General features: G+C 43.9%; 1 protein-coding gene and 1 long non-coding RNA gene across 3 annotated transcripts in view; one reads left to right on the plus strand and one right to left on the minus strand.

The window, feature by feature from the left end:
* LOC308335551 overlaps positions 1-12,500 on the plus strand; it is a 522,414-nt gene that overhangs the window by 153,400 nt on the left and 356,514 nt on the right. The gene's annotated exons all lie outside the window — the stretch shown is intronic.
* Positions 1-12,500, minus strand: part of pde5ab (phosphodiesterase 5A, cGMP-specific, b) — a 103,752-nt gene that overhangs the window by 56,844 nt on the left and 34,408 nt on the right. For both annotated transcript variants that reach the window (XM_080792077.1, XM_080792076.1), the window contains exons 2-4: positions 4,139-4,426; positions 3,032-3,380; positions 1-158 (exon numbers count right to left, since the gene is read on the minus strand). The exon at positions 1-158 is cut by the window's left edge and continues 16 nt beyond it. In XM_080792077.1, the coding sequence (XP_080648203.1) occupies positions 1-158; positions 3,032-3,380; positions 4,139-4,426 (795 nt within the window). The remainder of the gene's footprint in view (positions 159-3,031; positions 3,381-4,138; positions 4,427-12,500) is intronic.

Below are 12,500 nucleotides of genomic sequence, written 5' to 3' on the forward strand. Positions count from 1 at the left end.
ATGTTGAGGGGCTTTCCCGTGGCCGCCACATGTCCCACAATGCCCTTGTTCCACTCCAGGCGGATGCAGCTATTGGACGACTCCTCCAGCGTCGAGCCCTCCGCCACGTCAAACAGACGGCTCACCAGGAACTTCCTGTTGGAGCTGTCCTCCCCCACCTGCCGGGAGGAAGTGACATCAAACCAGCATTGATTTTGACAGCATTTCTTTTCGTATAAAATTTGAAAAGTTTGACTTTGAGTCTAGTTTTAGTAAAATTATAGTCGACTAAATCTACAGTTGAACTAGGTCGCATTCACACCTGTTACTTCGGTAGATTTGATTGGGGGGTGAAGTTGCATCATTCTTGCATTTTTAACTTGCTGCGTTTGCGTTCACACTGCGCTGTGTCAACCACAGCAGGAAACCATCAGGCCCTGATGAAGACCTCGAAACATGTTGGCAGTTGCCTTTTTAATTTAATAAAGGCGTTCCTCATTTGTGTCTCTTTTTATCTATGTCTTGATCCCGTTTTTGATCCGTGTGAGCACCTTTTTATCATTATCACATCTTCACATCTCCATTGAGCACCTGGTTAGTTTATCTTTTTTCACAATTCTTCCCTTGTCGGGGTTTCTAACCAAATCTTTTTGAATGGGGGTCTGCGGCCAAATGATCAATGTTGAGGGGCCGGATCATTGACAGGAAAACGTTTGATAACCAATTAACCACTGAGAGAAACACCTCCACGCCGTGACACGCACATGTCTTTGTACTGTGACTATAGTAATAATGCAGAAGTCATTCAAAAAAGAGGTTATACTTAATGTTGTGTCCCACACAGGCCTCAAGGGGCCCTTTACGCTTGGCTCTGCCATCGTGGTGAGGGAGAATTCCTTATTAAGTGCGCCATAGGGTCGAATTAAAGTGAGCTCATATAAAAAGAACCCTAACCAACATATATTTTAACAGTCGGGGAAGACATTATGAGAGACACGAGTGTAGAATGTTTAAAATTAGCCATGTGAATCCCAGCGTTCCCTTTTCTGGGCATGTCGTAATAACGCGAGCTTGTAGATTTGCTGTAGATTTGACATGCAATAACAGTAGGGTTTATGGGGCAGCAGTGGCCTAATGGTTAGGGGGGTGCCCTTGTTGCCAGAAGGTTGTTGCTGGAAGAAATACTCTGTTACAAGTAAAAGAAGTCCAGAATTAAAAATTTACTTCATTTTCAAATGTATACATATCTTTTGAAAATAGCAGATAATATCTTTATTATGTGACGCATTGTAGATTGGCTATTTTCAAATGGTAATATAATATATGAATATATAGGGCTGAAGTGGGTAATGTATGTTTTGTAATAATCAAAATCTACAAAGTAACTATAGTAACTATAAAGTTTTCTATAACAAAAAGCATTGCATGGATGCACCTGGGACGTATCCTCAGTGATGTGCCCCAAGGTCATCAGGGTTTCGGGTCTCTCGAACATCATACCCCTCACTCAGGCCACCCAGCTGACTTACGTCCCAGTAGCTACCCTCGATCAATCCCACTAGGGCAAAACCAGGGCCACACAATCCATTGGAACTACTCCAGAACAACTCTGCCAGGGCTCGGAGGTACGCTTCTGGCACATGGAAGGACTATAGGCTCTGTGTGGGTTGACTCCTGTCCGGGCCCCTCCTACGTCTCACCAAGTCCACTCCTGCTCTCACCAGGCCCAGGACCTGTGCGTTGCACCAGAGTCCCAGCACCAGACACTTCATTCAGGAGTGGTGGGCAATGGTTCCGCAGACTCCACCCGAGCGAGAAGGTGATCTCTGCTTGCTGCTTGAATGGCCCTCCTAAAGGCCTCTCCGAGCGTTCATTGGGCTTCCTCCTCACGGAGGGCACGTAACCCATACTGCTCACCCGGGTGCCGTCTACATTCCGGCTGTCACCCGTCTCTCCGGTGGTCACCAGACTATACCTGGTTGTGGGTAATGTATGTTTTGTAATAATCAAAATCTACAAAGTAACTAGTAACTATAAAGTTTTCAAATAATTGTATTGTAGTGGAGTAAAAGTTTCTCAGAGGCAAATATTTGCCTCTGAGTTGTAGTGGAGTAGAATTGGAAGTGCCCTTGTTGCTGGAAGTTGTCAGTTTGATTCCCCTGACCAGCAGGAATATCTGGGTGGGCACTGGGCAGTCTGTCATGTTATAGGGCTAGGTGAGCCCTTTCAAGATACGGCTGAACGTGTCACTCCACTAATACACTCTCCCGGCATGTTTCCGGTCTCTCTCCCACTGTACCTGTCAAATTAAGGCTGGGAAAAGCACACAGACGTGTGTCTGCATGTCTTTGTTTGGAGCCTTACACACAATGAAATATTATAAAAGAAAGCTATCGGAACTACTGGTTTTAGACGGCATTTTGTAGAATCGGCCTCGGGTTCTTAACCCATTTAGACTTGGAAGGTTTATATGTTGTTAAACCTTTCAATCTGGGAAAGCATCTCTGTACATTTTAGTTGTTACTATACAGCATATGTCATTACTGTCCGGCAGAAACCTTGTATCTTGTATTTTCCTAAATTAGAGCCTTTTTTCATCATACAAGTGTGTTGCACAAAAGTTGCGAAAATAGTGGATCTACAATTTAGCGGATTCAGACTCAGCCCTTAACGGGTTAATGGAAAAGGAGCCAGCTGACGTGCCTCAGGAGGCACGTCAGCATTTACTAATGTTAAGTTAGTAAATGGTCCCTTTATTATTTATTTATTTATATAACGCTTCTATATATCTAAGCGCTTTACATAGATTGTGCATTACATTCACCTTAATGTTTCTTCACATTAATGTTGATGAGGAAAGGGAAGACTGGAGAACTCTGTTAGAACTGTTACACACCCCCCCCCCCCCCCCGGCCCCCGTGACTCGACTCCGGATAAACAGTCGAAGAAGACGGGATGGATGGAATGAAAGGCACAATATTATATCATTACGGTTATCATCATTACGATGCTGTTTAACCCCGCCCATCCCAGCATGCACCCCCCCCCGTACCAGGAAGAGCGAGTAGCGGTCGGCGGCGATCATTCCGTTGATGTGCATGAATATGCGGTGGCAGAGCGACGTCACGTCCAGGTGGCTGGACACGTCGCGGACCAGCTCCAGCAGCCGGGCGCAGCGGTCCCCCTCGCTGATGCCCCCCTCCCACGTGCCCCCGCCGCACCGTCCTCCTTCTCTGCCCACGTCCCCGAAACCTCCTCCTCCTCCTCCTCCTCCCCCGCCCTCGCCCATGGCCTGGGCCTGGACGCGCAGGTGGTGGTGGGGCGGCGGCGCCGGCGGCTCGCGGAGGTCGGAGTCGCTCACGAAGGTCAACGAGCCCTCTGCGTCCTTGACCACGATGGGCCTAGAGATGAGAGGAGATACATAGACAGAAGGGTGGATTTGGTCGGCTAAAAACGATGACGAACATTTTGGAATGACACACAGGAAGAGGACGGCTGAGGGCGGAACAAACGCGCCAACATCCTGTTATCCGCCTTCTATTGGGCGGCGCTCCCAGAGGCAAACGCAAGGGAAACAAACAACAAAGGGCTTGGTTTTTCCTTCTTTTCTTTTGGCCGATGGGTTCCCAGATATACCCAATCTGAGTTGATTTCGTAGACTAAAACTACGACCAATTATTTTTCGCCAACTACCTTTTTTCACTGACAAAAACGAAATAGAAACCCCCATTTTTCAAGACTCGTTGATTTTAAGATGTTTCTATAATCGTTTCTATAAACCCTTTTTAATATATGCTCTATTGCCCTGCGCACCTGTCACTACCTGTGCATCGGCCTTTTGCTAAAACAGTAACAAAATTTAAAATAAATTGTAGTCTCTTGGTATATCTTATACCAGTAACAATCAGGTCTCTTTGGCCAGCTTTTGAACAACTCTGTTGGTCTGAGATGGCCACGTCGTTCCTCCATCTCGTGTGTATTGCATGAAACACTCAATTCATAACACTGGTTTTAGTAATCTGTGGCAAAAAAAACTAAAGCGCGATTACAGGACGACCTCGTTTTTTAGGTCAATTACATCGGAGAGAAAAGAAAACTAGAAACATTTGACTCAAGAGTATACGATGTCTAAATCAACACTGGTATGCCGTATATATACCTGAGGGGCCGGTCGAACTCCGAGGCGGAGATCTTGCGCGTGGGGGTCCCGGGCGCGGGGCTGGCGGGCGACGGCGAGCGCCCGTCGTGCAGGGCGAGGGCGGAGGAGGGGAGGAACGTGATGGTGGCGGTGAAGGACGGAGTGGCCGGCGCCGCCGGAGAGGAGCAGGGGTCCGAGGGGGAGGAGGAGGAGGAGGGGGGCTGGTGGTGGTGGTGGTGGGTTTCTTTGGTCGTGGTGGAGGGCTGCACGGTGTGGACACGCTCAGCGAACCAGGCGTTCACCATCTCCCTGTGGGACACACAAACACATGGCTTAATACAGTGGTTCCCAAATTCTTTCATGTCAAGAAGGACCCTCTGGACCAATGTCTCATAGTGCCAAGAACGAGTTAGACTAGTATTCTTTTTATATATATTGATTGTTGAATTATTGCTCGGTCACTGTCCTCTACTGACTCCGTTTGACCCGTATGGCGTGGAGCCAAACAATATAGCTGCTGACAGTGCATAGAGCCTATTTACGAAAAACAAGTTGGAAGTGTATGTAAGAATATGGAGCTGAGAGATTTCTGCCCGACAACAGTGAAAATATGTGTGCCATATGCAAATGTCAGGCGATAGAGAAATAAAAGGGAGAATGACATTTTGAGTGTTTGTGTGAGTGGGTGCACTGCGCGTCTGCGTGCCGTGGCCGCCACAGCTAATGCGCTTATTTGCTGGAACAAATTAAATGTGTGTGTGGGTGTCAAGGAGGAGGCACACTGGTGTGCGAATAACAACCTTAACACAATTATGGATGCTCTCTCCAATCAGCCGACACATTGTCCAGTCAATGCACGCACGCACGCACACACACACACACACACACACACACACACACACACACACACACACACACACACACACACACACACACACACACACACACACCCCCCCTCTGGATTCAAGCATGAGACTGTGGCTCAGAGGTTCCGCAGCAATCGGTGTATGAATGTGTGTGTGAATGGGTGAATGTAATGCACTATGTAAAGCGCCTTGGATAAAGGCGCTATATAAATGCACCAGTTACCATTTACCATTTAAATACAGCAAATCAATGAGCAAGTTAAGCTTGGTGAGTTCATGTCCCGATGTGTTTTTCTTTCTTTAAAACAGTCAAAGGGCTCTGTTCACCTGAGCAGCAGCAGCAGCAAGGCCTCACTGTGAGGCCTGCAGGCAGTAAAAGTCACCCGCCATGAAATTAGCCACGGTTTCAGGACCGAATGACAGATCAGGCCACAAGCCAGCCCAAAAAAACTACAGATTTTCTTTTTTACTTACATAAAAGGATCAATACCACAATGTACAGTAGAAACGGACTCTGGAAAGTCTGGTGTTCAAACTTTATGCTTAAGAGTACAGAAGTACTGCACGTTGCACGCCCGGTTATGCCTGTTGGATTATTGTTTGGTATCACGTTAGTTTGTGATATAATTCTGTTCCCCTTTGATCACTGTCCTGCTCTTGGGTCCTCACCACACCACTACGTAACAGACTAAAATATAAAATGACACCGATGCTCTCCCGGTTTTAATGGCTTGATGGCGAAAATAGTACATCTACAAGATCACAATGCGTCGTGAGCTTGTAGTGTCATATAAATTTAGATGTAAACATTTAATAATACCCCTTTATAAAAGAGTATCTCCTCTAAGTTACAGTAAAGCCATTTCCTCTGAGATTATCTCATCTGTCACACCCCTGTGGTGCTGTTTTGTCTCACAATGTTGCTGTCCCATTTGTTGAACTGATAGGCTCAAGTCTTGAGGCTATGTTGGGGGCTGGCTGTTGTGGGAGTGAAAGCTATAAAGGCTGTGATCCTACGTATGTTACTCTGGGAATCAGACTGGGGTTTCCATGTGTGAACAGGTCATGTAAGTCTTGGCTCCTTACTCGAGTAAAATCCTCATTATAATTGTCCTTCTGAGCATGTGTCCTACAGACTGCCTTAACAGTAGATCTGCTATTTCCGCAAGCTACCATTCTACAATGAGGTATATGACACAGGGTTAAGTGGTTAATCAGAGTACTAATGGATTTAGTCCAGTGGTTCTCAACCAGTGGTCCGGGGACCACCAGTGGCAGCCAAATGGACCCTTATAGATCTTTAACTGAGAGTGTAAAATGAAACCAAATGGACCCTTATAGATCTTTAACTGAGTGTAAAATGAAACCAAATGGACCCTTATAGATCTTTAACTGAGTGTAAAATGAAACCAAATGGACCCTTATAGATCTTTAACTGAGTGTAAAATGAAACCAAATGGACCCTTATAGATCTTTAACTGAGTGTAAAATGAAACCAAATGGACCCTTATAGATCTTTAACTGAGTGTAAAATGAAACCAAATGGACCCGTAGTCCCGTACAGGTCCATTTGGTTTAATTTTACACTCTCAAGAGTAAAATTATTGTTAAACATCTGTATTACTTAAATTTATATTGCAAGAAGTGTATACAAAATTAGAGAATGTGGAAGAATTGTTACTTTTATCAATGTCTGCCTGTTACAGTACCTCTCCTAACGAGGCTAAATCTCAAATAGTGGTCCACGGCTCAAATGCAGAATAAATAATGGACCTTGATGTGAAAAGGGTCGAAAACCACTGATTTATATAAATCAATAAAAATCACACCCGTGTGATGTGAGGGGTGCTCTTATCATCGTACATCATCCATTCATTGTCAATGGGAATTTCATCTTTGTGTAGGACAAAAATTGCAGATTTGCTCAGACACATAATTCTCCATCCATTGTCAATGCCATTTAATGTTTGTGTTAGGACAAAAATCTACACTATAGATTAATATACTCAAAAATAAAAATTCTGTTTTTAGTTCTCATCATCTCATTCTGGCCAATTATAATTTGCCTCCACTCCTCGCCTTCGTCTTCAATGTTTGTGTTTACACAAACACTCAAAACTGGCCATTCATTATCAATGGCATGCATTTAATGTTTGTGTTGGGACAATGAAGTAAAACTGGCCATTCATTATCAATGACATTTAATGTTTGTGTTAGGACAAAGTTTGTTTTTACACACCCTCAAAACTGGACATAGGAGGGGCTAAAATAAACATCTACTAGAACGTTTTCATGTCCATTCGTTGATACATATAAGAGAAATAAAATGAAATTAAAACCGGAATTGCTTCTTGATTCTTCGACTAACCTATACTGAGCACGACTGAGACGGTAATTGGTTAAACGTTGTTTTGTTTTTAATATGTTTTGGGTTAATTGCCCAGCCCAGCTAGCTGCACACAGTAAACGTCACCAGCCATGAAATCAGCCACGGTTGGGATAGATTAGGCCCAGAGCCAGCCCCAACACACTGCTCTGTACAGGCCAGGAGGAGAGGGTGCATGCCAGCCCCGTGTGCCAGTGGAAATGCCATCCTATCTGGCAAAGTATGAGTGCTTTTAGTGTGTGTGTGTGTGTGTGTGTGTGTGTGTGTGTGTGTGTGTGTTTCACATAGGTTAACACGGACATTGCTGTTCCTTGGAGTGGTTGCACCACTCAAAAATAAAAATGTGAAATATTGGCCAAACCGCTCCCCGATCTCCATTTCCATTGGCCAGAGAGAGAGAGAGAGAGAGAGAGAGAGAGAGAGAACGGTGAGTTAGACACCTGAATGAATTTTAAAAGTAGACACACATGCTACCAGCCTACCATATTATCATGATCATTAGAGAGGACCAATTGAGGGCGCCCGCTGGCAAAGTGGTCCAGGCGCATGCCACATATAGGCTCTGGCCTGACAGCACGTTACGTGTTCGAGGACCGTTCATGACTACCTTTGCTGCATGTCTCTCCCCCTCTCTCTCTCCCTCTTTCCTGTTTGTCTTCACTGTAACTATCAATAAAGGCACAAAAGCCAAAAACAAATCTTTAAAAAAAAGAGAGGACCAATAGATGGTATGAGCGTGACATCATCATACCTGGAAGTATGCGGGAACGCCCACTGAGTGGCAAAAACGACTTTCTGGCCTTGACAGCCCATTCATCCAAACAGAAAAAAGTCTGTCTGATTGCATTAAACAATGTTAAACTCATTGCAGCTGAACGAAAAGCTTGAATTATCCTCTTTCTATCTGCAAAGTTTCTGTTTCATGAAAATCCACCATAGAAACGTTATGAGCTACTTTCTGTCAAGAAATGCCCTGCATTTGATTATTTTTCCAAGTGTCAGAGTTTGGAAGTGCTTGTTTTCAATAACATTTTGCTGCCTCCTGCATTATGTGACATTTAGAAACAGGTGGTACGCAAGGACGGTTGAGTGATTTCCAACGAGCGCTTCCAAACTCCAACACAACTGATGGGAAAAGCATGCATGTGCAAATTGTGCATACTCTCTAGTGTCCATATGAAGGACCAATTGTGCAACGTTGGCTATTTGACAGTGTAGCAATTTTTAGATATTGTGGGGAATGTGGAATCACTTTGAACATTTGCAACAATGCAAATCTTCCCACTCCCTCCCTAGTGCATAATCTTTTCAAATGCATATAAATGTGGGGGGGGTCACCTCACCTTCACATGAACCCAGTCTGATTCAGTCCTGATTGAACCCACGGGCATCTACTGGAACATAAATGTTAAATGGTGCATAAATATAGCACCTTTAAGGCTATACGCTTTACATAGATTTGTGCATTACATTCACCCATTCACACACACATGGCGGAGGAAACCATGCAAGGCACCATCCTGCTCACCGGGAGCAATAAGGGGTTCAGATTCTTGCTCAAGGACACTTCGACACTAACTCTGGGGGAGTCTGGGTTCGAACGGGGAACCTTCCGGTTCCCAAGTGGCCGCTCTAGCCTCTAGCCCTGATCCCCTGATCCGCCCCTAGCATTTCCCCAAAGAGGCCCTATAGCTGTAGCCTCTAATGTATCCAGCGGAGGTGTGAGCTGAATCGATAACCTCTCTGAGAGAGAGAAAGAGAGAGAGAGGCAGAGAGAGAGAGAGAGAGAGAGAGAGAGAGAGAGAGAGAGAGAGAGAGAGAGAGAGAGAGAGAGAGAGAGAGAGAAGAGATGCCCCTGAAACCAGGACACAACCACATGGGCTGCTGATGTATGCACATCTCTATCCTGAAGCCAGTGAATCCAAGGTCTCTGAGTTTGTTTGGATTTTATTCTATTTTTTGTCAGTGCTTCTCAAAGTGAGGACCCCAAGGGGTGCTCCGCATTAACCCCCTATATATGCACCAGGTATTTTTTAAACACAAAATCTTTTCACATCGGGGGCAGGCAATTACATTAATTAATTAATGTGGGCGTCCTAGACATGAAAATACCTTGAAGATTACTGTTTTGCTTTCCGAAATTACGTCCTGTGGACTTTTAATGTTTGTTTAGAGCTTTAAAAAAAAAAAAAAAACATTTGACAGCAAAGTCTATGGACTTTAATGTTTGTTTAGGGCTGTTATGATTTCATTTCTATGCCAGTCAAGTCTATGGAATGTCTGCCAGCCATGTCCATAAGCTGTAATGTTTGTTTAGGGCAGTAAATGACAGCGTAAGACATCATCTGGCTGACAAGATGTATTTAACATCTTGTAATAATTTACCGGTAGTTTAATACAGTAGTTTAAAAAACAAACAAGCCAGGATGGACTAATGAAAGAAACAATATACAACTGTAACCTATGTGGAAAAGGCTTCACAAGAGGCAGTAAATGGAAACGGCACAGGATAATTCATATAGAATAAATGAGCCAGGACGGAAGAAGGAAAGAAACAGTACGACTGTAAGCATTGTAGAAAACCGAAAAAGCCGTCAGCCACAGAGGAGGGCACCCCTCACTTCACACAAGTGTGATTTTTTTCTGTGCAGTACACTGAAGAACGGAAACATGCAGCACTGCAAGAAGAAAATAATGTCACCAGTCACCGCCTTCTGACAAAATTGTGCCTCTGAGCTTTTTATGGAAACTTCAGTTGCGATAGAGGGGATTGTCTTTTGCCATTAAGACCATGGAAAGAAAACTTTGTTAAAGTTGTCGTGGTCTTAAAGTGGATCAAAGTGGATAAGTGGTGCTAGACTGGAATAAATCCATACCCTTCCTGCATGCAAAGGGCTATGTGGGACAAGATGCCAGCCTGATTCAATGTCCAGATATGGCCACTTGAAAGCCAGACATCGGAAATAGCCAATCTACAAGGCCACAACACGTCACAAAGGCCACACGTTGTGGACTTGTAGATTGACTATTTCCGAGCACGTGGCACGCCGTCATGTAACGGAGCATAAATTATAGGAAGTGTGCAGATGAGTCATTCTAGGATTTTTCAGCATTCTAAACAATTATTGGTGTGTGTGTGTGTGTGTGTGTGTGTGTGTGTGTGTGTGTTGGAAGACTTTGCTTAAATAGGCCTTCAGTGGATTCTCTGCACGTGTCTTGTCTTGTGTTATCCTTTTAGCATCATTGTATAATCGTATACCACTGAATTTTGCATTGACCACCATTGACATTAATATACGTAATTTCAAATCCAACTCTTAACCACCATTGACGTCAATCAGTGTTTTCAGTCTATGGCTCTTCCACAACCTGTGAGTTAATCTATGGCTTCCGGATCAGAGGACAACCGGGGGGGGGGGGGGAAAGGAGAAAAAAATGTGATCAAAACAAAAGCTGGAAAAGTTTAGTATAACATTTAACAGAAATATTCTTTTCTCTGCTTTCTGTTCCCAGACAGCACTTTTTATGAAAACAAACAAGCCATATTCAACTGCCAATAACTAAAGAATGGAACATCGCGGAAGGCGTTTACATAGTCATAGAACAAAATATATGCTTTGGATCTTGAAAGATAGTAATGCTCAAAAACACTGGCAGTGGCTGCATACTGTTCTAGAGAAACTCAGTTAATGGACGACAACTCCAGACTAAATAACATAGACTAATTTAAGGGACCAAGCTTCTTGCTTCTTGGTTTTTTTACACCAAAAATAGCAGTTCTGGCTTAACCGTGCAGTCGGTTTTCAAGAATATGGTAGAGGGCTATGCCAAACAGAGATGATGTGAAGCCCACGACCATTGGCCAAAGGATGACGCTATAGCACTCAATTGAAAATGCTAACTTTGAACAGGCATAGCTCATGAACCGCTCATGAAAACTTCGATACACATATGCGTCTCCTCATGCCGAACAACTTTTGTCTTCTGACTTTGGACCTCTGACCTTTAGATTTCCCACCATTTTTAATTGAAATCCTACTGGGATCTTTGATCAAAATGCACGACAATTTCTACACGTGAACCTTGGACCTATACTGTATATCGACAAAAGAAAATTAGGAGTACAAGTGATACAAGTGAAAGGTTTTATGAGCCAATAAAAATTGCAGTTTTATGAAAATTCTTCTTCTTCTGCCCCTAATACATAGAGGATCTACCATACTGATTTTCTGCCAGGATTATTTTTGAGCAATTTGCGTGAAATGTATGGACCATTATCTGAAATCCCAGTTGAAGAGAAGAATGTGAAAATGTGCACAAAACATATGGATAACAGCGATAACAGGCACTTTGATAAGGCATAACTCATGCCTCGTCTGTATGTCTGTCTGTTTGGGGAAAGGACAGCTGCAATACCACTGGGTGACCTAAAGTGGCACTGTTGAGCAGCCTAAAAGGGCTTATTGATTGGTCCCATCTTATCGCTGCTTGCAGCTATATTTTTCCTACATATATTGATCCCAATTAGGACTTTCCATGTATGGGGTGACGGGGTCTATTTTGCATAATTGCCCCTGTCGTCCATTTTTCCCCAGCAGCCCCCTCATTCCATATAGAGTAAACAGCACATAAGCATATTGCTTCTTACGCCATTATTGCGTTCAAAAGTGATTTATTTGTTCATCACTCTGTTAATTAATATATAGTTGTCATTACAAACGTGTCTAGGCCTTGGTTGTCGCACACGAGCCACCACAGTCTGCTAAACAGATGTTATGTGTTCTAGCATGTCCCGGAAAAGATGCGCTGTGATGTGCCATCACAGTCACTTTGAGTGGCAGTTGTGCCTTGGTGCTCACCCAAAACAACCAAGGCACGGATGTGTTTGTAAATGACAACTAATAACAGATTCATGAAAATAGAATCTCTTATGCATATAATATAATGGGCTCCGCTCTATTCCATGAGGGCTGCTGGGGTCTGCTGGGGAAACTGGACAACAGAGAGGCATTTCTGCACAAATATATAGACCCCATGTCAAGTCATTTGGGACGAGCAGGAAAATGAGCCTATATGTTATTTAGAAGAGTGGTTCCCAAAGTTGTTTCCGGGGACCTTGAGAGAGTTTCCG

This window comes from Protomyctophum bolini, assembly GCF_963924005.1.
Source record: "Protomyctophum bolini genome assembly, chromosome: 20".
Classification (NCBI taxonomy): Eukaryota; Metazoa; Chordata; class Actinopteri; order Myctophiformes; family Myctophidae; genus Protomyctophum; species Protomyctophum bolini.